Source organism: Triplophysa dalaica, chromosome 5, assembly GCF_015846415.1.
Source record: "Triplophysa dalaica isolate WHDGS20190420 chromosome 5, ASM1584641v1, whole genome shotgun sequence".
NCBI lineage: Eukaryota > Metazoa > Chordata > Actinopteri > Cypriniformes > Nemacheilidae > Triplophysa > Triplophysa dalaica.
The window spans coordinates 9125713-9153661 of NC_079546.1; the positions used below are offsets into that span (position 1 = coordinate 9125713).

At 35.8% G+C, this 27949-nt stretch overlaps 1 protein-coding gene across 1 annotated transcript in view; it reads right to left on the minus strand.

Annotated features, from left to right (window-relative positions):
- The window catches only part of cacna2d1a (calcium channel, voltage-dependent, alpha 2/delta subunit 1a), a 54452-nt gene that overhangs the window by 15995 nt on the left and 10508 nt on the right, over positions 1 to 27949 (minus strand). Inside the window, exons 3-24 of the mRNA XM_056747990.1 lie at positions 27575 to 27691; positions 20650 to 20709; positions 18884 to 18919; positions 18590 to 18689; positions 14645 to 14776; positions 14150 to 14222; positions 13951 to 14001; positions 12572 to 12671; positions 11754 to 11912; positions 11228 to 11335; positions 10827 to 10905; positions 10699 to 10748; positions 10520 to 10603; positions 10293 to 10355; positions 8940 to 9014; positions 8044 to 8118; positions 7628 to 7699; positions 7319 to 7390; positions 6780 to 6841; positions 5790 to 5866; positions 1164 to 1224; positions 720 to 820 (exon numbers count right to left, since the gene is read on the minus strand). Coding sequence (XP_056603968.1) covers positions 720 to 820; positions 1164 to 1224; positions 5790 to 5866; positions 6780 to 6841; positions 7319 to 7390; positions 7628 to 7699; positions 8044 to 8118; positions 8940 to 9014; positions 10293 to 10355; positions 10520 to 10603; positions 10699 to 10748; positions 10827 to 10905; positions 11228 to 11335; positions 11754 to 11912; positions 12572 to 12671; positions 13951 to 14001; positions 14150 to 14222; positions 14645 to 14776; positions 18590 to 18689; positions 18884 to 18919; positions 20650 to 20709; positions 27575 to 27691 — 1807 coding nt within the window. The remainder of the gene's footprint in view (positions 1 to 719; positions 821 to 1163; positions 1225 to 5789; positions 5867 to 6779; positions 6842 to 7318; positions 7391 to 7627; positions 7700 to 8043; positions 8119 to 8939; positions 9015 to 10292; positions 10356 to 10519; positions 10604 to 10698; positions 10749 to 10826; positions 10906 to 11227; positions 11336 to 11753; positions 11913 to 12571; positions 12672 to 13950; positions 14002 to 14149; positions 14223 to 14644; positions 14777 to 18589; positions 18690 to 18883; positions 18920 to 20649; positions 20710 to 27574; positions 27692 to 27949) is intronic.

The window sequence follows — 27949 nt, forward strand, 5'->3', positions numbered from 1 at the left end:
ACTAAAAACTTTAAATAAATCAAATAAATAAATACATCAAATTGAAATAAATAAATTATGCTTTGAAATTTTAAAATATGATTGTTTTTTAAATAGCCAAATTTTATTTCAAAACCAAAAACTATAAAGAAATAAAATTAATTATGGTTTGAGGTTAAAATATGATTGTTTCTTAAAGTAAATAGACAATGTTTTGTACAAAACTTAAAAACTATAAATAAATCAAATAAATAAAGTTTAAAATATGATAATAAATCAAAATAAAAAAAGATAAATAAATCAAATAAACATGAAATAAATAAATAATTAATGTGTTGAAGTTCTGGAATATGTGGCAAAATAATGTAGTAATTTTTTAAGAATGTACACTGAATTAATCAGAAGAGCACAACATGTCTACTGGACATCTGCAAACGTTTTTCTCTTGTTTTTCCAAACTCAACAAGCACACATAAGCATCAATAATACTGGTTTAAAATGGCAACGTCCCTGGGGTTGGTTGATAAAACGTTGAATCTTCAGCGCTACTTGTTTCGATTAAAATTATGACCCCATAAACTGCTCTCTTAAATCTCTCGGCAGCCCCAGGGATGAACTCTGAACCATTTAACTGGTGGTATGAATCCCTGAACTCAGAGCCACCATCCACCGTGTTACAGCTCACTTTTGAATTTGAATCAGCAGGCCTGACTGGCAAAGCTGGTTAAAATGATACTCACACTGTGGGTTGTTGGGGGTCTTCAGGTCAATGTATTCGTTGAATTCGTTGAGAAAATCTATGTTGCTTTTGCTCTGAGGATCGAGGTCGCTGCAGTACTCTCTAAAAGACACCAAGAGAGTGTTTGTCAGAATCTTTTGGAAGATACAGAATTCAAATCCATTTTGTAACAATTTCCTGAACAGTGGTGCTATTTAAACTTCTTTCATAATTCACACCTCAAGCTTGGTTTTCAACTTCAAATGTGCTTATAACATTTTTGGTATATTTTGGTCAATATCAGCTTTCTGTGTTTGGAAAAAGATACGCCCATAAAACATTTCAGCTTCAGAAGCACTCTTGTGTTTTTTTATTAAAGAAAGTCATGTGTGTTTGGAAAAACAGAGGTTGAGTGAATCATGACAGAATTTGTTTATGATTTGGTAAATTTCTTTAAGAATCTGACCTGGGGGCTATGAAAGTATGTCCATATTCTTCAAATTTGTTAACCTGCAGAGTTTCCGAGACTGAAAGAAATATAAAAAATAAAAAATTTGACTAATCATCACATTAATAAAATACATATTAAACACATAAAACCTTCTCACTCCAAAATGACCTGACAGTGACATTTTACAGAGAGCAGACCGCTACACAATGGCTTGTAAAAATATGTCTCTGAGCATCTGTGTAGTAAAGCGGTTATCTGCTGTGACACCCTGCTGTTCAGACACACGGCCCCTCATATGGGTGGGCGGCAGAGAGAAAGCTTAAAATTAGCTAGGACAGATCTGCTGCCATTGATATGCTATATAAATATATCCAAGATACGTTTCTTTATATATATGCATACACGGTGGGATCCGAAAGTCTGAGATTGCTTTAAAAACAATGATTTTCAATTTACTGTAAGTTAAACCAAGCTTAATGTTTTAGGGTTCTCAAATATAATAAAAAAAAAAGTACTGTAAATAACCAAATAAAAATATTGAATGGACTAATATGACAACAATGGAAGTCTATGAGCTCAATAATCTGAAACAAACCTTATGTCACACATAACACATCAGGGTTCACACATGAAGGAAAGACAAATGGAAATAAAAGCTACTTGCCTTCTTCTGAAGGTCCAAATGCCGTAGAGAAGGAAAAAGGGAGGGATCGACCAACGAGATGGAAGGAAAGAAAGGCAGAGAAACAGGGTAAAACCACAGGGGGCAAAGGTGATCGATATTTTTGCACAGGACAAGCCTTGAATAAAAATATTGCATTCTGATCTAAGGGTTTCAGCTCATTGTAAATTGAAAGACAAGTTGTATGGGTCTTACATGTGGCCCAGCGGTCTGTTTGTTTGATTATGGTGTCATTAATGAATTATGTATTCACATGAGCCTTTACAGATGACAGGGGAGAGGCAGAACTTCATGTGACAAAAGACAAATGTATTTGTGCTTTACGCATTGCATGCATAAGCAAATGTGACCCTGGACAACAAAACCAGTCTTAAGTCTCATTTTCGAAATATTGAGAAAACATTACTTAATAATTTGTATATATTAACAGTAGGAAAATGTACAAAATGTCTTCATGGAACATGATCTTTACTTAATATCCTGATGATTTTTGGCATTGAAAAAATCTATAAAATTTGACTCATGCAATGTATTTTTGGCTATTACTAAAAATGTTCCCAGTCTACTTAAGTCTGGTTTTGCGGTACAGGGTCACAAATCATGGTCACACTTTATTTTAAGGTCCAGTTCTCACCATTAAAAATCCATTAACTAAGACTTTTGCCTCAGTGAACTCCTAATTTTGTGTTTAATAATAGCTAGTATGATAGTTGTAGGATGATGGATGTAGAATATGGGAATTGCTGAATATGTGCTTTATAAATGCTAATAAACAGCCAGTTTTCTAATAACATCCATGCTAATAAGCAACTTGTTAATAGTGAGAATTGGTCCCTATACAAAAGTGATACCCAATTTGTATTTATCCTTAAAGGGATAGTTCACCCAAAAATTAAAAGGCTATTATCATTTGGTAATCCTGATGTTGTTTCTTATCTATAGGATTTTAGGTAAAACTAAGTCATTTTTAGATCTTGAAAAGCACCATGAAAGTATAACAACTGGATCACCATATTCCAAAAGTCTCAAATATGAATATGAGGAAATGCCAAATACATCTAACACATATGAATAAAAGACATTATCAGTATAAATTGTCACATTTTATGGCATAGTTGTTGGTTTCCAGGTAGGGGAAAGCACAACAGAAAGTAGATTATATTACAGAAAACAGAATGTAAATTGTATTGTATATCTTAAATTATGGCACAGTGCTTTTTTGGAGACCCACTGGTCCTCATACACTACAACCTTAAATTCTGATTTATTTTTAAGAAATTTCATGTATTTTGAAAATGTGTTGAAAATGTTACAGTACACAAATGTAATGTGCACAAACAGCAAATTTACATGTTGATTGTAAAATAGCATCAAAAACGTGTATTTCACAGTGTTTACTGGCACCCAAGCTGCAGGAATATTCCTATTATTATAAGTATTTTTTTCCACTGTATGCATTCTTCAAATAATCTATTTTACATCGGACCAACAGCAATGAGTAAATTCAATTGAGCTTCATTTCTTTAGGTCATAAATGATTAAAGAGAGGACAAAAACACGCACATCAATCTCAAATGGATGCTCGACCAAGAGAGTAAATCGAAGTAGTAAGAAAAGTCGGCACACCAAAGCATCAAGAATATATAAATAATACTTTATTATTTAAAATACTATTAGATGGCGCGTGACGTTTCGAGCGCACATGCTCTTCATCATACAAAATGATTAAAAAATAAACTTTAGAAAAATTCCACAACGTGCCATTAAAGACAAAATCTTCACATTAAAGGTGAACCAATCCTTAAAACAATTTGCTTGACTATTTATACAGACTGTTTAAGAAAACTGTGCATGAAAAACATATATTTTCGTATGATTGACATTAAACTGAGCTCAAACTGTGTTATCCAATCTCTACGGTGAGATCAGGTAAAGGGCCTGCGGGTTTAATGGCGTAAAATATAGTTTGGCGGATGTGCTTTCACAGAGGGAGGCGGAGATCTGGTGGCAGATGCGTGATTAGTACAGACTGCAATTGCGGAACAGTAACATTAGAGCCTCAGAATAACACTGTCCTGTTAAACTTAAAAAAAAAAAAAGACCACACGTACCAAATCCACAGCTGGACATGGACGCAAACGCACACAAAAAGAGTAACGTTTTAAAGAGCGAGGCCTGTATTTGGTTAAATTGTCCCTTTATGAGACTTTTAAAGCATCCAGATGATTCAGAGAGCAAGAGGGCGGAGATAAAATCTGTGGCTCGGAGCGCGGGGAGCCGCACTTGTTTTCTCTGCGGTTTCACCTCTTAAGCCTCTAAACATCTCCTGATGCGCACACACTGCTCTATCCTGCCATGGGATGTAATATACACATTCTGATTGACGTGTAACTCTGACCGTACCTTTGGTGAACATGGTGAAGCTACAACGAGAGAATCATATAGCTTTATTAAGCTGGGCAACACATGCAAAGCAGTTAACAATCTGCATTATCATTTACAACAACAGTGATTTAAGCAAGTGTACAGCAGGTGTGAATATTGGAAACGGACTGATAATGGGTTCTTTAATGTTGGGTTTACCAATTCGAACAAACATTATAGAAATTGGAAGTGTGTTAGGGCATATACATACATGTACATGCAAGTACATGAACGCAGATAGAAATACACGCCAGGATTTGTAAGGATATTTGCATAAACCTTTTGCTTCTACATTCCTTTTTTGTATTTACAGTCAACTGGTGTCATGCCAGACCCAACAATGTTGCTAAACTAGATCTAAGGTAACCAAATCTTGACAGTTACCTGAATAATATCACATCTGGTTTAATGGCACAAGTATTAGAACTAGCTTGAGGTAAATGCATGTGAAAATGAATAATGTAAATGCAAAACTGCATAAGCTTGCTTGATTATTGGGGTTTCTTATGCAAGAGTAATGTAGTTATGTTTTGGCCTATTCCAATAATCTCAAATTAAATTATGGTTTTCTTTCTTCTGCAGAGCACAAAGAAGATATTTGAAAAATGTTGGCCCCCATTGACGACTATGGATGCAAGATCAATCCAAGTCAACGGGGACAGACGGTTTTGGGTTGGCAACATTCTTCAAATATCTTCTTTTGTGTTTTGCTGAAGAAAGAAAGTCTCACGGTATAAAAATGACAAGAGGGTGATTAAATGATGACAGAATACAATTTTTTAGATGAACTATTCCTTTGAGCGAAAGTTGGCATAAAACCAGTTCTGATCAGTGCCACTAGAGGGATCAAAAACGACACACTTTCAAACAAACTGTTGTATTGATTATTAAAAAACATTTCCCCGATTAATGATAATATTGATTAAAACAGGTTAGTCAGACACCACGAGAGCGAGAGAACAGATGGAAAAAATACTTGCCGGAATCTACCGAGTGTCTCCAAGCTACACACAAACAGGGGAACGAGGAAAGGGCGAGAGATATGGAGAGAAAAAAAAGAGAGAGAATGAAAGGGTTATAGGAAGGGAAAGAACATGAGGGATTTCACAATATTTTATTCAACCCCAGAAGCTTTGAATAAGAATATTGTATAGAAACAGTAAGGTTTTCCTGAGGGGAGGGGCATTTGAGATTTACTTTCCTCTTTCAAAAGCCACATGAGAGGATTAGAGGGTAAACACGGGCGCAGAGGTGCGCCTGGAAGGAAAAAATGGGGTAATGTACACGGGGAGAGGCGCTTTCGCCATTAAGGGGGTCGTCGGCACCATCTGGTGAAAGCTCCTGGAGACAGACCACAACTGAGGAACCTTGCTGTTACATCTCCGGAGGAGGTATGGGTGTCAAAATAGAGATGTGGAATGGACCTGAGGGCGCGGGGTTGAACTTAAGGGGCTGCCTGGATAAAAACCAGCAGCTGAAGTTCCTCTGAGTTTGATCAAGGTGCGTAAGGGAGCCATGGATTGGTGGGTACTTACATTTGGCTTGAGTAATGGTGTCTCCTATAGCGGCATTGATATAGTGGAGACTGTACTTGGGTAGAACCAAAGCAAGACTAGAGGGAAGATGAGAGAAATAAGTGAGCTCAAAAAGCATGAAACTCCTTGAAATTCTTAATGATAATGTCCATGCCCCACACATTTTGACTTTAAATTTGTTTGATCTTATATTACAATTTTATATGATTTGATAATGTTGTTGTATAGCTTCTATACAATGGACAAAAGCTTCCATGTGCTAAATGCTTAAATGTTATAATTCACTATATATGATACATTATTTTTATTATATGAACTTCAGGTCTGGAATCCTTTGAAGTTTTTCCCATTTCGTGGTCATGCTAAAATTCTGTCAACATTTACCATCTTGTCATTTAAAACCTGAACAACGTTCTTTCTTCTGCAGAACACAAAAGAAGATATTTTGAAGAATGTTGGAAACAGAAAACCGTTGGTCCTCATTGACTTGCATATGTTTTGTATCCATACAATAGAGGTGAATGGAGACCGACGGTTTTTGCTAACCAACATTCTTCAAAATATGTTCTTTTGTGTTCTGCAGAAGAAAGAAATTCATACCGGTTAGAAATGACAAGAGAATTTTCAGTTTGGGGGTGAACTTTCCCTTTAAGAGGTGAATGTATTTTTATGAGATTTGGTGGGTTATGGGTAACATTTGCTATAGTAGTTTATGGTTTCAACGTAGAGGAATCACTGTGATAGCTTTCCTATTAAACCCATTATTTAAAGCATTTATTTAGCAATAACTCCATCACTTTTCTCTGTGTCCTTGTGCTGTGTTGCTTTGATCTGTTGGACTCTATTAACGTGACCCGAAGCAGTGCCCCCTTGTGGCTTTTTAATGGAATACATATGTTCACCTACTTCTACAACTCACTTTATATCCTTTAATAATTATAGAGAATATTAAAGCGATTGCAAAAGAAAGAGGGAAACCGTCTGTTTTACCTGTATTCTGACTGTTTGACTGGAACCCAAGTGTAAGTTCTTATGCCACTGTCAATGTAAAGCTGCAATGTGAGGAAAACAAATAAGAGGTTCATAAATAAAAAAAAAAAAAGCATTTTAATTCCCTTTACTAACTATTCTTTATAAATTGAAATCAAATGGTGTGTGTATAATAAACAACATTTGTTCTGTTTTAGGTTGCCACATGATGTCCATTGTGAAGTCAGGGTCCCGAGGTGAAGGAACAGTTCAACCCAATTTAAATGACCATAAATGTATTTGTTCTGATAAACACAAAAGAAGATATTATGAAGAATGTAGGAAAGAAAACAGTTCTGGGGCACTTTTGATCACCATTGTCATTTTTCCTACTATGGTGGCCAAGAACTGTTTGGTTATAAGCATTCTTCCAAATATCTTTCTCTGTGTTCATCAGAATGTATAAAGATTTCAAACAACTCGAGTAAATGATGTAATAAAACTGTCCCTTTTATGTAAACTGTCCCTTTAAGACTGACTGCTGTAGCATGCGTGCTTACCTCATCATGAGACTTTATAAGCGTGTGGAACCTGCGGCTTCCCTTATGACCATCTATCATGTTTTTTCTGATCTACAGACAGACAAAAAGACAGACATGTGTGTTACAGTCCTGTAGTTACTATCTGGTAAAATGAGAGACTCTTTTTAAGCACTATTGTAAGGAATAGTTATACACATAAAATCTCTTCCGAACTAAAAAACAGATGTTAACGTAGACCGATATTTTTTTAAGTCGAGACAAGCTGCATGTCCTGTTTGTAAATCTTTTTAAATGTCATTTTTAAACAAGAACTTAATTTGTACTGACATCTACTTTCACTTCATCTTCCAGTTCGGCATCCAGAAAGTCCAGCGTCACAGGTTCCTGAGACTTCAGATCCTGATAAAATAACAACAACATTTTACAAGGTTACATAAATCAACACTCGACACAACACGGCATACTCTCTAGCAAAAATATTTACTTGTGAGTCACTTTTTCCTCTAAATCGGGTTACGATGAGGAAGCATTTCTTGGTATTCCTACATTCTTCCACACAAAGTGTCAACTACTCTCACAGGTCACTGACTTAAGGTTTACTAATTGCCGTGATTTGTTTTGAATCAATTCTCCCTTTGCCGTTTCGTCTGTAAACTAAACGAAACAATTGTGTTTGGATTCCACAAATGATTATTATTACACAGGACGGATGACTTATGTGGAGGAGAAAATGACAGCTGTACCTTTGGCTGAAGGTTGGGATGGAGTAACACATAGCCGTTGGGGTCGATTGCAAAGTAATATCCGTTTGGGCCGAGCTGTATGGAAGAAGAGACATGAGTGATAGAGATTTTGCCTTTATTCCACAATTTTGTGGCATTTAGAATTGCAATAACTGTCAAAAGTTTTCCAACACTTAAATAAAATGTTTAATATTATCTTAAATATATTCCTTTCAAGGTGTATGCATAAATGTAGGAAACTAGTTTCATAGACAAAAATGTAATTGTGCAAATATAAACTTTCTTCAATATAAACACATTTTTTTAAATAAAACATGTCTTTGAAATGGATGACTTTGACTAGATCATGAAAAAGAGCAGCCAATAAGAGTTCAGCATTGATGGGAACTCCTTTAATATTGTTAAAAAAAAAGATAAATCGCCAAGAGAACATTTTTGCATATCTAGGTTGAAGATGCTAATATATTGCAAGTTTTATATTATTGTTTAGATTTTTTAGTTGAAACAAACTCCTCATAGCTGCCTTCGTGGCATTCCACAGTTTGATGAGCTTTTTATTTTCCTAAAATGTGGAAAAAATATGAATAAGTGAGTGGATAAGTCTTCGAAAACTTTTGACTGGTAGTGTAAACGCTTGCTTTAGTCCTGTATCTTTCAGAATGTTGAATGCAATTAAATTCTATGATCTAATTTCTTTCAAAAGAGCTGTAAAATCTTGTTTAACATTATTCATTTCTTTACCATTACAAACAGAAGACAAGCTTTGGTAAATACGAGGAACACAACAGCACTGGTAAATAGGAACAACCCAGGCAGCTGTTGGTCAGTCTATTGTGCAAGCCTGCATATGTTACAAACCAAGAGTTGTAAATAAAGCAACAAAGATCAACACTTACAGTGAATCGTGGAGTCATTCTCTTGATTTCTCCCAGAGACACGTCTACGGCCATCACCCCCAGAATTAACTGGTTCTGGTTTTACAATAGATAGATGGTCAAAGATTAATAACACACTACAATGACCTTACATTACATTAGCAGGTATTCAGATATGTTATTATTTGGTTAGATGTGAGTCAAATCTGCTTATAAAACAAGAATTGTAAAATTGATCATTCCTTCTTGAAAATAAACAACATTTGATCAAACTAATGAACTTTTAATTAATTAATTAAATAATTAATTTACTGTGTATTGTAATATTTGTAATAATGTTTATTTCTTAGCCACCAAGTATTCAGTAAAGTGATTGATGTCCATAAACATGTTACAGTTTGTATAATTTTTAGTTAAAAATTTCAACCCACAGCCAGCCTAAATTATTAACAGACATGAGAACGTACATAAAGGGTGAACTGTGTTTGATTTTTGGTTATATAAGCGTGCTGGAGATGTTCAAAGTGCTTTGCGGACTTCATTTGTTTTTTAAATAATGTTTTTTTTATTTAAATTACATTTTAAACAACCTGTATATTTCGTGGCCTAAATAACTTACACATTATTCAGAGACTGACATATATGGTTTGTAAAAGTGTAACATTGAGGTGTCACAAATTCAGCTAGTTTTTACATAGAAAGTAGTGTTTTTTATTACAGTATTTTGATATCCTGTGCTGAACTCATTTATTAGACCACCACCCAACAGAAGGTTTGTGTCACAAGTGCCCTAAATTAACAGTATTTGTGATTACATTAAAAAAACAGCAGTATAGCAGGCCTTTTGGTCACTGTTGTATTTCTTACGTAAAATATAATTGTTGTTGTTATCCATGAATTTTTGGATTTTCTATTTTACAAAAAAGCAAAAAAACAGCACTTTATTCAGATATTATTTCCTTGCATCCTTAACAGAAAAATAAATTCTCATTAATTCCAGACTTCTGAGAAAGGTAGAATGTGCCGGCATTTTGGGTAAAAAGAAATGAATAAAGACTATTTGTTGTTTCAATTTGTTATTTGCCCAATAAATATTCCTAATATTCTCTTTATTATGACAGATGGTCTTATAAATTAGTAAAGCCCTGTACACAATATAAGTTTTAAGCAAAACTAAACTATAATTTTTACTATATAATATATTGACATACATATAAATATATATATATATGTATATATATATATATATACACGTGCATATTCTATGAGAATTTATTGAACATGTTGGTAACCAGCGACATGCACTACTACAGTAGAATGAGGGGGAAATACATGTTCTATGTATTTAACACCACAAAATTTGTGCCATAGTACCTTATTCGTGGATTTGGTTTTATTGAACACTGGTAGAGTCCCTGTGATCACAAGCCCCAGCTCCTGCAACACACAGATACAGTGAAATACAGCCCTCTGTTTATCTAGAAATGAGCTCATCAAAATCTTTACCTGCAGCAATTTCAGTTTCATTGACTCAAGCCACACTCAAACATAGACTTATGAGTCTGACATTACAACCCAATTAAAAAGTAGAACTGACGTACCAGAGCATCCAAATAAACGTTGGTCCACTGCACGAACTTTTTGCGTGATTTAACCATTGGTCTGCCAAGCACATCTAGATATTCCTGCATATAAAAGACACTCGTTTACGTTCATGCGAAGTTAAATGAAAAAAAACTTGTGGCATTCTGCAGTGATGCTACTGTACACAATATAGTACCTGGGTGTTGATCCGTATGGCTCCGATGGAGGGGATCTCATAATAATAACCTGTCGGGTAATGTGCAGCATGGTCATACATCATGCCAGCACCACAATATGTTCATATTCTTGTTGTGCTTTGTTTACCTCTGTTTTCGCAGGCCATCCACTGAATTGGTCCCTTATCGTAGTTATGCTGGCCTACGGAAAAGGTGAAAATTCGCACCTGACAGAAGTGAAACAAAATAAACATTAGCACAGGCACGATTTAGGCAGCTTTTCTCTTGCCATTTATTGACGAGGCCAGTGGGCTTTCTATACATTGTTCTCCATTAAAAAACTTGAAGCACAAGATGCAAAAATGGTTTCAAGACCCTTGAATCATGCAGGTGGTGTGTTTAACACTTAATAAAGTGAAAAAGTGTACAATAAAAAATGAACAGAATACAAATGAAATAAATAACTAGGTCTATTAACTAATACTATATTTTATAAGTACAATTAAAGCATTAAAATGTGCACGTGTGTGTCTGCGTGCAGACCGTCACCTTATTTTTATCGTTGTTAAACTCTTTAAAGATGTCTGCTGCTCTGTCTTCTCCTCCATCGGTAAACAGCATGATAATCTTGTTGCAGTGTGACTTTGAAATGTTTAACTAGTTAAAGAAATAATAGACAGGGGTTATGTTTCATTTGAAATCAGACTCTAACATACACTTCTGCTGTTGAAAGAAAAATATACAATGCTCTAAAAAAGTATTTTTTAAAGATTTTCCTGCCACAAGATGGCGGAATACACTACATTATGCCTACATTGCGCTCAGAACAGAATCTCATGTGTTTTATTTTGAATGTTTGCTGTAAAAGGATATTTATTTATATCTGTTATATGTTTTTTTTACATTCCTGTTTGTTTTTACCTAAATAGATTTACAGAGATGTAGATATATTTATCTAGCTGAACTGCTAAATTCTTTATCTGAATGAAAACAAACAAGGAATAGGTAAATACTTTCAATCATTTTGTGCTGTAAAAATCGAATTATTGTATATAGTGCGTTATTGTATTCTTACCGAGGAGAGCTGAGAGAAAGCCTCTTTTAAGCCAACTTTGTAGTCGGTGGTGCCGTTCGCTGCTATATTATGTACCGCCTCCCTCAGAATCTTCTTATTGCGGACGTTCGCTTGAACCAGGCTGTCAAAGCAGGCGATTGACTTGGCAGTACTATTAAACTGAAACCATACATTAGCATTGTGGTTAATAGGTTCTTGGTAAAAATGCATAAACACACACGCACATAAAAAGAAAGTACATTACAAAATCAGTTTCATAATTTTGATTCAAGACTAAAAGTCCCATGGCTCAGTCCCAGCAATATACTTAGAGCCCTGTTGCTTATTTCATTACGGTCAAGCTACCGTCTCACAACCGCCGTCAAGACACGAATTACAACCAGGCCATTAAAGGAATTAAGGAAGAAAGTTAATTGAAATACACATGCATACAGAAATCAAACTTATTTACTCTAAACCCTGCTGCTGAGATTGCGTTATTTATTTCTGTCAATAGTCTCGCAAACCAAATGAAATGCACATTGTATTTCATAAATGATTTGGGAGCAGGGGATGATGGAAAACAGCAATAATTCTTAGTCCTGCCGTTTCAGAGGTGCCTTACTGAAGCAGAGCATGAATGTAACCAAATATGACGTTTGGAGTCTTAGGAAAGCCATTTTCTTCAACATATTCTTCACAAACCCTCATTTTTAGAGACTATTCTGGAAAAGCTACAGTTTATCATCTGTATAACAACAGTGTTATTTTCTCCAACACACACGAATACATTAGGAGAAAAGGATGCATAATTGATGCGCAATTTGGTTGAAACTCACAGAGACAATGTTGACGTAGTCATCATCGGACAGTGTTTCGAGCATCTCACTAACAGAAGTACGAATGAGCTTTAACGTCAGTCCAGACACACTTCCGCTCCTACAAAAAAGAAAGAAATAGTCATAACATGTTTATTACATGTTTATAACATAAATGATATGCATATGTGTATATGTGAAAAGGTTTAGTATTGTAGAAACTATAGTTGTAGTTCTAGATTGTCTAAATTAAGTATAAACAAAACCATTAAATGAATATGCATTTATTCCATATATATTAAATTAATAATTTATTTATGTTGATTGTGATGAATTCTGTATGATATGGTGCCATATCTGATACTTCATTGAAAGAATCGATATATTAAGCTCTATGCCCAGACTGACTATAATGTTGCATCATGTTTTTTGAACCCAAAATATTATTTTAGAAACATTATGTGGGATGACAAAATTTGGAGTAATGGTCTTAGGTGCACTAAGGAAGAAGCAAAGTGTTTGTTTTGTTTTTAATATCTGCTTGGAAAAATCCAACGTTGATATTCATGAACCGCTTCATTTAAAAAATTATTCAGATACCCAACAGCCTGCCAAAGGTTTTCAATCTGCTTCAAGAGAAAAAAAGCCAAAAATTGATTTTTCATTTTCGTTGCTTTTACCTCTCTTTGGCTTAGTGCCACACCGTGTCAGTCTTTAATCAACATACGTCTCCATTTCACTCTCACTCTCTCTCTCTCTCTCTCTCTCTAATTCTAATAAATGTGTCTAATATAAAAGTAACGTGAGGTCTTTAAGTGGAGAGTGTGGAATTTGTCAAACACAGTGTAAAAAAACCAGTAATTTTACTGAATTTACTGTATTTTTAACAGTTTTTACACGTATATTTTCACTGTCAAATTACAGGAAAGACTGAACATTGAACAGGGAAAACACTTCATTTTAAAGACATTTTTATCTTTACAGAATATTTCTGGCGCCCCAGCTGCCGGTAAATTTCTATTTTTCTAACTGAATTTTTTTACAGGCTATTTTTGAAATACGTAAAACTGTTGAATTACAGGAAAACACAGCTAATTTACAAGAAAACCATAGGGGGAAACAATGTAATTGTACAGGCCAAAGTAAATTTATGGAATACTACTGGCGCCCCAGCTCCCAGAAAATTGTTGTTATACATGAAAAACATCAGAAATATATGCAAATATAAAATTGATAAAAATAAATATTGTATATTTAAAAATATTATATTATGAATATTATTGGCCAAGTATGTAGTATAAAGAATTAATTTTATTTTAAAAACAATAAACTTGATAGCTACATAATGTATGTATTAGCGCGAACAAAAAAGTCATAATGAAAAATCTCAATAAACTCACACATCAACCAGGATCAGCATGTTCTTGGGTGAAGCTGCACCCTGGATATACCTGCAGACACACACGTAGCGCAAACACTATAAAGTCATAATCTAAAACACATTGAACAACCAGTTACCTAAAATAACAAGTTTCAAGATTTGAGGACGGGTTTGCTGCTTCTCTCCCACAGACAGACATACAGAACATCTTTGCTCACCAGGGTCTCCTGCGTACATCATACAGGTCAATCTTCTTATTTGTGTTATTTTGCGTGTCATCCCAAGGAGAAGCTAGGGGAGATGGAAATATAGGATACCTAATTTAATAAGAATACTACAATATGATTTCCCTAACAGTTAATTGTTAATGGTTTATGGAGCACAACTGGCCTTGTGGGTGCTGTATAATGAGTTGAGTACGCGCTTGTATTTTGTTGTGTGACTTGAAATGCTTTGTGCTGAGATCAACATAAAGCTGATGATACAGCTGACAGCTCATTGCAATGACTCAGTGTTTATAATGTGCACACATGTGTTTGTTTCTACCCTGACAGAATAAGTAGTCAACGAAACTAAACATTTAAAAATATCATTAGGGAACATGGCTTGAAAGCTTATCTTAAATCCATAATATAACTGGACTTTGTCCAAATCGTGGTGTTATGGTGATTAGCCATCTGTAAAATGTAGTTCCCGATTATTCCAATGTTTACCCGGGAAGTATCTGGCCAGGCCCGTTGCGCTCCCAAAGACCTGCCACAGGAGTAAAGGGTCATCTTCTTTGTTTTTCCTGAAGACGTCATCCAGACCCGCCGTCCAGTTCAGCTCATTAAGGATTATAGCGGCTGGTCAAAAACACATACACAAAGTCAGAATTAAATCTTAGATAGTCTGTCTTTTCCACACGTAGGCCTACAGTATTTGGGCAAAAGTATAAAAATATCTCACAAATATGAAGCACCTTATGAGATTTCTTATGAGAATTAAAACAAGTTCTCAGAAAGCTTTGCTTATATACCCAAATCATTGAAACATCACACACTAACTGCAAATTATATCATGCAATTTTAAATCAGAGAGATACACGTGTAAAGGAGAAGTTTGAAGGGGAAATGACAAAGCGAGCGAAAGAACTATTAGCTAATGCAGCTTTAATGGAATTAGTGGGGGAATGGAAGTATTTTTACCAGAAAGTCTGAATCAAACGCTGTATTATCTATGTGAGAGTGATGCTCGAATATTCCTATGTTAACATCACAACAGTGAAGAATACTTTAGTAATACTTTATTTAACAGTGTTCTTTATGAACACATATTACATGTATTTACCTTATAAACAAAAGTCCAACAAACCCGCCTTGTTGGTACTAGAAACTATTTGCACTAACTCCACCCACTAGTATCTGATTGGAATATAGAAAGTATGAGAATGATGTAAGGTGTAAAGTGTGTATAGCTTTGATGTCGAAGACCCAGGTTCAAATCCACCTTTGGCAAAAGCGCTCTTTTACCTTTTTCTATAACATACCAGATCACCAGGGCATCTGTTTTCAATCAAATTCATTTAAAACTTAAAATTAAGTTATTTAAACTTAGTGTAACTAGCATCTGATGCCTTTTTAGTGTAAATCGTATCTATTGCTATTTACACTTATTTAAATAGCCGCTGCCAAAATAAAACACAAAAAATGTGTCAAGTATCGCGATTGCTGCTCATAAGTGTTGGGGTTAACTTCATGAGTATCCCATCATAAGCAGTTTGTCAATGACGTGATACCTCAACTCATTGGACTTGTTTGATATCAGTCCATGGCACAAACACTTCTTTAATTCATTTAAAATCAGATTCTCTCCTTTCTTGGATCCTTTCAATTCACTTCGCTCCAATTTAGTTCAGAATGGCCTACAGTAATTAATATAAGTTATGCAATGTTTCAAAAGCTTGAGTTAAAGGGATAGTGCGCCAAACAAATACAAATTCTGTAATCATCATTCACCCTCATGTCGTTGAAAACTTGTGCTGTATATGACTGTTAATTCTACACAAAAGATATTGAGAAATGTCCTTTTGTGTCCATGCAATGGAAGTTAATGGAATCCAATGTTGTTTGGTTAAGAATGTTCTTCAAAATATCTTTTTTCGTGATTTGCAGAAGAAAGAAAGTCATAAAGGTCTGAAATGACAATAGGGTGAGAAATTTTCATTTTTATTCAAAACATGAGGGGATATCCCTCCTAAACACAACATCTCCTCTATCAACATAAATTATTTAATTTAAATTCTATCATCTGTTTACATTCTCCTAGCCATTGTAAAATGAAATGCTGTATCTAAATAAAACCAGTTCATGAGGGTATTATAATTTACTGTTCCTTAAAGGAAGTGCATTAGTGAATGAGAGTGTAAGGGAGGAGCTGACAACAAGCAACAGTGTGTGTGTGTGTGTGTGTGTGGCTGAGAATGATTTCATACAGATGTGGTTTCACACCCCTTCCTGTTGTTCATCCATCAGACTGCCAAACTACGAGGTTAGGCATTAGGCACACATCCACACACACAAACACACACTTTTGTTTCACAATATAGTGAGGACATCTTATAGACAGCCAATGTTTTCCTACCAGGCTAATGATGTTGTCTGTCCCCTAACCTCACACAAACTTGTTGATGTATTAGATTGAAGGAGAAAAAACACGATTTGGCCGATTTATGAGGGTTTTTATTACCAGAAAGGGCCACTGTCCTTAAAGGTTGTCTGTTGTGAAGACATTTAAAAAGATTGGCAGTACACACACACAGCCCAAAGCTTATTTAACGCTTTCTATAAAAAGTATGAAATATCATTGTTATCACATCTCATTACTGTCCAATGTCATCACGAATCGTTCAAAAATTCTCTCCGTCCACACCAAAATGTACTGTAACCGGCACCCATTCACATGCGCTGTGCGGTTACCAATTTTCTTCCTAATATCGTCTTTTATGTTCTGTGGTTGAAAGAAAGTCATACAGGTTTGGAATGATAGGAGGTTGAGTAAATGATAATTCTTTTTTTTAAGTTGGGTGAACCATCACTTTAAGAGCTTCTTTTATCTGTAAGCCAAGTTGCTTTTCGTGGCAGTCTGTTCATTGCAGAACAAAATTCACAGCTCAATTTTCTAAATCCAAAAAAAGCAGATGAGAGAGAGAGAGACACAAAAAGAGGCTGTGGAAAGACAGATTTCTCTACTACAGCCAAACTTTTAGCGTTTTAAATGAATCACGCCAATTATTCAACAGAATATGGGAGAGAAAAACAATCTGAGCACTTTGAGCACCGCCAGAAGGAGCAGTGTTACAGACACGCGCGTATGCGTAACCATGCTTGATCTCCATCTCACACACATGGTCAGAGTGTTTCTACGTCCATCTTGAGATTGAGTTGACAGCTGACACGCTGGGTTGAGGCAAAAGCACAGATACATGTCTTAATAAGACACACTCAGCGACAGCCCAAAGCTTCTGATAATACAAACACACACGCACATACATACTCTTTATGGTGCTTCACGATGCAATAGAAGAACCTTTTTTGTCTAAATGGTTCCATAAAGGAACCTTGAACATCCGAAGAACCTTTCTGTCACATAAAAAGGTTCTTTGTGGCGAGAAAAGGTTCTTCAAATTATGAACAAATAAGACAGAGATGGTTCTTTGACTGAAAGGTTCTTTGTGAAACCGAAAATGGTTCTTCTATGGCATCGCTGTGAACCTTTAAAGCCCCTTTATTTTTAAAAATGTAGTGCAAATATTTAGGGAAATGTATAAGATTGATACATTTTGAATTTTTGTTCCCTAACTCACGTTTGCATTTGATTTTGGTAATTTACACAAAGACCCACATTGCTAAGCTATGCACAATAAATGCTGCAATATTTCTTGAAAAAATCATTTATAATTTTCACTGGGACTTTAAAAATACACAAAAATATAAAAACTGCATAAAACATTATTATGAGATTAAAACTACACAAAAATATAATATACAAAATGTTTTGAAATTATAGCCTAGCGTGATGAAAGCATCTCTCTCATCTTCCGTCTCCTCTCTTCCAGTCTGAACAACAAACCCTCGCTTACATTTGTTTGTCCTCGCACCTTTTCACTTCATCTCTGCTGTCTCAACGTCTCCTGACACATGCTCCCTCTCTACTCATCTCACCTCACCATCCCGCATTTATATCCAGCGTATGGTCCTTCACCTCTTTGAAATCCGTCTTATACCTGAATCGAGCCTCTGCATTCTGTCCTTTTGAAAGACCCGCAGGCCGCAAGGCTTTGTTAAAGGAATACATTCATAAAAGATCACAGGCGTCTCATCCGAGTTCACATTTGTGAATATTTCGCGTGTTTCGTGCAACTCTTTCAACAAGAGCCGAGCACAAGAGGCTATAGATACTGTATGTTCTGTGTGCATACAGATGCAACATCACACAAACAAAGCTCAATAAAGCAGTTCGATGCAAACAGCTTTGGGAACGTTCATTCTGATAGATCGCATACACTGAATGTAGTACACATACTGTACTTCAACAGCATTTGATTTCAGGTGATTTCTTTTATGTAGTTTGTTTAGTAGTAGTATGTTGTAGTATGTAGTCTGTCATCATATACTTACAACCCTCGTAGATGTCAGTGGGGATGTGCACTGCTGACTCGTTGTATGAAACTCGCCGCTTGAAATCAGGATCTTCTTTGAATTCTTGTGTGGTCTGGTTCTGGGAGAAGTGTGTTTCTGGGTCATTAATGTATAACTGAGGACATGAAAATATGCACACAAAAAACAACGAAAAACAGCCTCTATTTAGGTTAGATGGCTGTATCTACTTTACCTATAAACTGAAGAAAATCCAGATAAAGTGTGAATAAGTAAATACATGCATTTTAGTAATGAACAATGAAATTGGTCTACCTTGATTTTGGCATTATAGTAGGTGACTTCATTCTCCTGTTGACAAAAGAGCTCAGTGAGTTTGTTTTTTATGTTGTATTTTTCAATTTGCAATGTTTTATTTGAAGAACTCAGGCCCACATGGAATATGCATCTACAATACTTTAAGTTCAGTACATTCCCCACATTTACGTTTATAAATTATTTAGCTAAATAATTTATTATTATTATTTATTATATATTTATAATTTATTTAATTTTTTTATATTGTACCCTGTACAATTTCACAGATTGCCATCCAAAATCAGCCTACAAAATGTGGACCTACACAGTTCCATGTGAGCCATATGTAAAGATATCAAAACGTCAAATCAGATTTTTGTGTATTTTATTTATGTTTTTTTGTAGGATTGTGTGTTTGTGCATGTGTTCATATTATAAATAAATAAATATCTAGTATATCTACAATTATATTGCGTTTGACACAAATATTCTATTATTTACCTATAACAGTATTAATGAGTATATTGTTACACAAGCAGAGGTTTGTAACTCACATAGACAAATAGATTTTATTGAATTTTTGTACCCAGCATTGATGTAAAATATTACTTCAGGGTGTGTGTATGTCTGCTGGGGTTGTTGCCCTCACTGTGTGAGGGCGCTGTCAGGACCAGCAATAGTGGGGCGCGAACATGCAAGTTCCCTATTTGACTTACGGTTGCCTTAGAGACACAGGAGTGGATCATCACCGACTGGTGCCACTTGTCCTGTTAAGTTACTAATCAAGTGTTTTCAGACTGTAGTAAACTAATCCCTGAGACACGGATTCACAAGTCACCCCTACATGGAATTAAGCCTGTGACCTTGAGATTGAGCGCTGAACTTAATGTCACCAGCATTCTATCAATAACTCAATAAAACGCGTCACGTGTGCATTTATGAATGCAATGCTATCATTATAGTTGTTGTGCCTGAAACTATATGTCTACCTTTTCAGATCCACTTATTAGCTTTACATTTACATTTACATTTAGGCATTTGGCAGACGCTTTTATCCAAAGCGACTTACAGTGCACTTATTACAGGGACAATCCCCCTGGAGCAACATGGAGTAAAGTGTCTTGCTCAAGGACACACTGGTGGCGGCTGCTGGGATCGAACCAGCAACCTTTTGATTTACCAGTTCAGTGGTTTAACCCACTAGACCACCATCTCTTCAAAATGGGGATGTTCCTTAGACTTAGACTGGATTCGTCCCACAGTCTGATCGCATTTTTAAAAGCAAATATGAATGGGAAACACATTTTGATGGTTTATTCAGACACAGATATCACAGATCTGTTTATGTGCAAATTAGAATTGATATTTCAGTTCATACGAATGAAAGTGCAGGTGCATGGTCTTAGAGATCAGGATTGTCTTGCATCTACAATCTAACAGACATTGCAATTGTGTGTTTGTGTGTCATATTCTGATAGTTAATGAATAACAAGTTAAAAAGAATATTTTAATAGAAAGTTAGATTTTTTGTAAATTAATTTTTTCACACAATGTTTGCCTTCGATTTAGTGTGTTATATATCCGTGTGTTAATGTATAAGACCTCCAAAGTCACAAAACTCACAGTTTTGTACTAACTGTAAACGTATAAACACAGAAATATTTACACCAGAAACACACGTTTTTAATCATGTCATTTGACTCCATTAAGATTCTGCGACTTCATTTCATTGGCATGTGTGCCTGCTTTTATGTGTTTCAAAAAATGTAAATGTGAGGAGTTACGCTAATATCATCCTTCCATTGGTGATTCATTTCGAGGGCCTCAGCAGCACTGGCCAGTTCCTAAACACAAGGAATAAGAAAGTTACAGTACACATGCACACAAACGTATATTTCACGTAAACAGTAATCAGATATAAAATTAACAAGACGATGCATGTATGCTTGTGGAAGTGAATCACGCTAACATCTTGCTATAGACTTCGGATCAAAGCTCTGCACTTTTGGATAACTAAAATAAGACACGTTACAACCAAATAAACACTCTTATCGTAGCAAGACCCCAACATAAAAGTCAAAACAGATGAAAGTCTTACAAATCTGAGTTTCGATATGATTTGCTTTTTTGATCAAATCAAAGGAAATGAAATATAAAATAGACACATTTTTCTCAGAATGACCATCATTCAGCCTGTACTCTATATTCTGCAACTATGAGAAAACCCCTCCTTGACAGTACACTTAAAGTAGACACCAGTGTAACCCGGGACTCCTGAACTGATTAGGTTAATAACAGCATAATGGAACTATCTTTAAATCTGACCCGCACGACAAACTCACTGTACGGTACGCCTAATTTCCCGTGGGAACTTTCACGTCTCACTGCCGTAACGTTTTTCTTTTTCCCCCCTTTTTTACTGCCCTCGAAATGAGATGTGAAGATAAGGGTTTGGGGCGTCAAATTAATCTCGATAACCAAGGGGACCAAAAGAAAATTAAGAAAAACTCATTTGATGCCTGGCAACACGGTTCATACTTTATGAGATGAGACTCCGAAAAAAAGCATAAAGCGTGATTAGTTTGTCATTTCACTGCTGTTTGTAATGAAGTCTGAAACGGTTTTGCCTAGAACTGTCATTGTAAATGATTTAAAGATATTGCGAGTGGATATCACGCTGCCTTTAAGTCCTCCTAAGAAGTTCATACATACGAGTTTGTTTGTATAATTATGATGTTTCCAAAAGATTTGGGAAAGGAGACAATCGGGGAAGAAAGATTCTCCTAAAATTAAAAGATTCCTATTCCTGAATTCTACTTTGATGTAGTTATGCATTCTAGCATTTTTGTGTTGCCATATTGGGAAATGCAGTCACATTAGCTTCCAAAACTACCTTAATGGGAAGAATTTTGAAGTCACCTTGACTTTTATTTTATAATTATTGAACTGGCATGCCACCAATATAGTCACAGTTTAAAGCGTACATGAGTGATAATTACAATCTTGACATGGACTGATCTCATCATTCTGCCATAACTTGAAGACATTAAAACTCTTCTTATTATTCCATCAGCATGATATCTCTCTACTCTCCCATATCAGAAAAACTTAATTAACGTTATTCAAACCACTCAAAGCCAATAAAACACTCATTGCATAAATCTGAGAGTCTCTCGACGGCTAAGCACATTGTAGGGACCAAATATAGTATATATTTGTCCTTTTACATAGTAATAAAGGTTTTTCGTAGTTATTACCAAAGTATCCCCATTACAAGAAACCTCAAATATTTTTCAATCGCTCTCTCCTTCAGGGGTAATGAACGTAGTAACGATTTGCTAGATGATGAAACCCCTCTCCCACTTCAGACATCCCATAATAACCCACTGACCCCAGGGTCTAAGCACTCAGCCAAACACTCCGATGAGCCGTTGCCATAACAACCCGAGTGATGTGGTCTCGTTAGAAAGATCAGGGGTGTGTGTTTGTCTTAACACAGGCCTCTGCTGCAACAGCATCCGAGGAGGGCTGTCAAAGATTCTCAAGCAATGCGTCACTGTCTTCATGATATTCTTTCAATAAGAACCAGCATCAGTGTCATGTCGTCTCAAGCAAGTACATCTGAGGACTCAGATGTGATAGCAATGATCAATAATGTTTAATAAAATATAAATGCAGGGCTATTTTCAACCCATGGTTGGGTCAAAAAAGGAAAATATAAATTGCAAATAGGGCTGAAATTGCTTGGTCCCTCACTATTTGATTGAGAATCGATTCTAATGGGTCATGATTCGATTCCGAAATGATTCTTCACCTATTTATAAGCATATATATGTAACGTCTTCCGCGTGGACAATATCTCAGAACATCAGTCAATTAGCCTTTGAATCCTGCCACATGGAGGAAGTGGCGTGAAGCATTGCGGGGCGGATCTGTCATCTCACCCTGCTGTCGCAAACATGTGTCATTCAGCCAAGTTGCTTTAGGGGGGTCTGAACTGTCTTTGTTGTCATATTTTTGTTTATTACTTTCTGGTTGCAACAGCCGTTGGCTAGAATATGAGGAGTAATTACTGTAAATTCAACAAAGCATGAACGGCACAACAAACTGACAACGTGTGTGTTTGAAACAGCATAGCCATCCTTTCTAGTCAAAGTTTCAAAAACAAAAAAATTGAGGAAATACAGTAATGGTAATCGAGCAGTTTTCTCACCTTTTAGTACAGTGCCACAGTCTGAGTAAACACAAATTATAAATAAGAGACTCTGATTCCACTTAATCTTATTGATCCTGGGAAAGGCTGATGGGAAATGGAGCCATGTTGGCTATCGGGAGGAAACTGCAATGGCTTGGCAGAGAGAGAAGTGAAATGCAACAGGTAAGCCCAAATTTCTGTCAAATTGTACTTGTAATAAACACTAGCTTCCATTAAAAGAACAAGCCCTTGTTATTAAATGGATAAATAGGTTAAGCGTTTCTTCCCCATAGAAGTGCATTATGAGGAAACAGCTAACAAAACAACAACCACGGAAAACCAAGATAAATACATTTGTTTATCACTGATATCACGCATAAACATAAACATAATAATAGAAAAATGTTCTCAGTTTCTCGCTCCCTTGTGCCATGTTATCTGGTTAAATTGAACTTCCATGAAGTACAATCTTAACGTGAGACTATTATTGTCCCTGGAATAAGTTTTTTTTTTTTTACATTAGCTTGTGTTTATAACAACTTACGTTTAATAGAAATTTGTCTTTATGTGGTCGTTAAGCAGTTTCATTAAAATGGACTTCTATGGGGGAGAAACACTTAACGCAAGATTTATCACTTTATCCGTTAAATCAGGACAGGAAGTTAGGTTTAAGTGACAGGGTAACGTGTTCGAATGTGGACGAACAGCCAAACCGCATAGAAAAAGCTGCGGTTTTGAAAATACCCGTGTTTGTGTGGACAGGGCCTTAGTTTTGTCTGTAGAACTAAGATATTTAGAAGAACATCGGTCACCAAACAACATTGGACTCCATTGTATAGCCGCATAACCACGGAAACGTTTCTCAAAATAGTTTCAGGTGTTCCACAGAAGAAAGTAATTTACAGACATGAGGGACATATCTTTTATTGGTGGGTGAATTTTGCCTTGTACAAACTAAACGAAGTCTTAAATGTAAAAGTGCACAACGATTTTGAAGATGATTGTAGAATCGGAGAATCGGAGTTTTTAATATAACCGTAAACATTTCCCACCATGTTTTACATTTTTTTATTAAATGTTTAAATGTTTGCCGGTTCCCGTCTCCTTCCTTCCTTTAAGTGAACCTTTCTACAAATGTTAAACATGTAAGAGTGCATTAATGGTTCCTAACGTCCTATTAAAGATCCCTGTGCAGGGTTTTCAAACTGGACAAATTCCTAAAAAGGCCCACAGTGGGTGGACAGCTCTGTTATTATTCAGCTCTACATTGGTTCACATTAGATACTTCCAGCTCCCACACTAACTCTTCATCATGTGAGATCAGGTTGGGAAGTTTGCTGGATTCTTCCATCATTTATTTCATTATTACTTGCACCGTTCAGTTGAGCAGCATCTCTTTATGTAGCAGTGCAACATTAGCAACCAAGCGTCATGGCGACAAGCCGCCACTGATGCATCTGGTAGCACAACTGCAACTAAATCTTCCCTTCGAAGTTAAATGTCTCTATTTCTAATTTCAATAAAGTTCCTTTTCAATATGCAGTACTTGGACATCAGATCAGAGTGCTTATGGGTATTGTATATCTGACGTCATACCCTTCCTCCGTCCTTGAATCCCTCAGTCTACCTTATTGCAATGAGCGACTAATTCCGGACATTTACCAAAGTGCACTTCACCTTCTTACAGTCTACAGACTTCTACAGAAATTGCGTAAGACTAAGACTCCTTTTGGAGTTGGGAGAATATCTTCATCATTTGTAAATATATCCTGCTATTTTGGGCTATTCCAGGGGAAATATATCATCCTTTTGTGAATCAGAGAGCAGGTGAATTAAAAAGAGAAGAAGTCTAGACATGATAAGAATGTGAAACTATAACCAGTGGGGTTTCAAAGGTGATGTATTGTGTGGTGTATGTATTGTCTAGGTACTCCGGAGGGAGCAGTTAACTAAATTTGACCTTTCCGATCCATCAAAAGAAAAAGCTAAATAATTTATTGCTTAAACATCAAGGAGGAGTTAGGTTAGGGCAGTGATATCAAACTGGACCAAAAGGAATGAGAGGTCAGATTAAAACCTCACACCCAAAGATATACACATACAGGACACTCTGACATAGAAACATCATCCTTTCAAAGATAGACTAGATAGAAGACTAGATTTTACATTTTTAGACAAAGGTACCTTACAGGTTGTCACCTGGTTGTTGCCAAAGCATTTCTATGTGGTCACTTTTAAATGCTATTTTAGCATGTTACTATGTGGTTGCTAAGGTGTTACTAGGCAAGTGCAAATACAATCACAAACATGCTAAGTCCCTAGTTGCTATAGCCCACTTCAGAAAACGCAAGCACTGGTCCAGACTGATTTTAAACACTGCAAAAACAGACTTCATTTTCTTCTCAATGATCTGTACAATTTTAGAGGGATTTTTAGCCATATTGTTTCAGATGATCTGTAGCGTTCGGGAGCTATTTACACAACCCTGTCAAACATTACACGTATTTTAACAAAATGACTACTGGTCTGGTGTAGATAATGCACTGTAATTCATGGAATTACCATATAATACATACACACAAACTTTGTTTTAAAGCTTAACTTGCTTAACAAACATGCATTTTAGTCATGCTCCGAAAACAAAGGCTGTTCCCAAAGGAAGACAGCACAGAAGTTGGCCAAAAGTATATACTTTAGATAAGTAAGGCACTTCATCCCTCTAAGAATGCAAACCCAGAATTTAATGGAACAAGGTTATTGAAGAATAAAACCGGAAATGCCAAGTATAAATACACTCATACTGTACCGTACGTCCAAAAATTATAAATCAAAATGTAGTCAAATTAATTCATTAAAAAAAATCGTATTTTATTGATTAAATTTGTGTAATTTACATGCTTGTTAAAGTACTGCTCTGATTTCAATATCATAGTAGAAAGGTCAATCACAAATGATGTAACATTGTACAGAAGCAGATGAACAAAAGAGAAGAGGGACACAAAAGAGTGACACAAGCAATCGAAGTTTAGGCATTAACATGATTTAAACACTGCCTCCGTCAGCAGCCTGCACCTTCCATTTCCTGGTACATGGCATAACATCCTGATCGCACATCAAGCGACGTCTTTCGGACTCACACGGACAGTGTGGACAGCTGCTGACGGACAGATCCAAATTAAAAACCCCCACTGATCAACTTAAGCAAGCTGTCAATCAATCAATCCGTCTAATCCAATCACAGCATCCCACAATCCCGTTTTGCCTCAAGATGACCCAGGCTCAGTCAGACATATCTGAATAGATATTGATTAGAATAAGACATAACGTTTGGTCATCCTATGCGAGAACGATGACCTCTTGCCAAAAGCACAAAGATTAAAAGCAACAGATTCAGATCCCGTTATGCTTTTTATTTGTTTCATAAATTAGGTAGTCTGTTGTGTAGTCGGCACTGTATAAAGGATATTTTAAACTGGTTAAGAAGAGGACGGTGACCAGGACGGCCACTTTGAGTGCAAGTAGAGACAGTTAGCCAAAAATACACACACACAAATGGACACAGAAGCAAAGAGCCATCCCCCATAAGAGATCCAGTGACCTAATAGCAGTTGTTTCCATCATATGAGGTGTGTTAGATCTGCGATGCTTCCATATCCATTAAAATAAGAGCACTTAATTCAGGCCAATTACACGTGATAAGAAGAACCAGCAGTGAAAAGAAGGAAAATAAAGAGAGAGTTAAAGGTCAATACTTTCATTTAGCGTTGTCTGTCAGCGATGTGTTTAATCACCACTGATAAAAGTAACTCCATAGAGACTGCCGTATACATCACCTGCACTTCAAGGGCACTGCTTACATTTATGCATCTGGTAGATGCTTTTATCCAAAGTGACTTAAAGTGCATTTAAGCTGTATGCTTTAACTGCATGTTCCCTAGGAATCCCTTGCATCTGCGTTTCTAACCAATAATAATCAGTGTGAAATAACCTTTACTGATTTAATCTGTAACTTTTCTTTTTATATCGCCATCTCTGTTTGAAACAAAATTGCAGACATTACAGACTTAAATATAGTTAATAATTGTTTCACAATATTATCTGCACAAGTTTTAGATTTGAAATTATTATTATAATATTTAAATCAATTTTTCACCTCTTATAGGGGGTCCCTAATGCCTAATCCTGAATCCCCCAGACCTCCTTCAATTCAAGCACTGTATGGAATGGTATATTCGCTTAGTTCCTAATAATGAGCAGTATATAATCTAGTACTAGAACATTGTACCTATTAAATAGTCTTTAAGGAAAGTATGTGCTACACTACGTCCTATCCGGATGCTGCTTGATGTTATACCCACCAAGCAACAATAGATCATATATTAAAAACTTCTTTAGAAAATGTTGTGCCTTTGCGTCTGGCTAAGATATGGTATAATATGCAAATGTTTTTTTTTTTTAAAGACATCAAATGTATACTCGAAATGTATGAGTATGGCCACATAATGAGTACTTACTTTTAAAGCTTTGGAGCGATTGTAGAGAAGCGTCTCAATTTCAAATGCAGCATTTGCCACCAGGTTTGAAGCATTGTTGTTTTTTACAGTGTAGTAAGTTCGAAGTTTCAAAAAAACCTTAGAGAGACAGAAAGAGAGAGAGATTTTATAAACACATATAACTTTAACTTTCTATTGGTTTGTTCCGCTTGTTTAAAAGCGTCTCAGAAGCTCTTTCTTAACAGTTAAAAGACAGGAAAGATCAAAACTGTTATAGACCTGACAGGTAACATTTTAAAAGTACATGTAAATCTAATTAATCACATAAAAAATGTATCCAGACTTCTATATGGTGCTTAAAAAAAAGAGTGATTGTATATAATTTTCATCAAACCA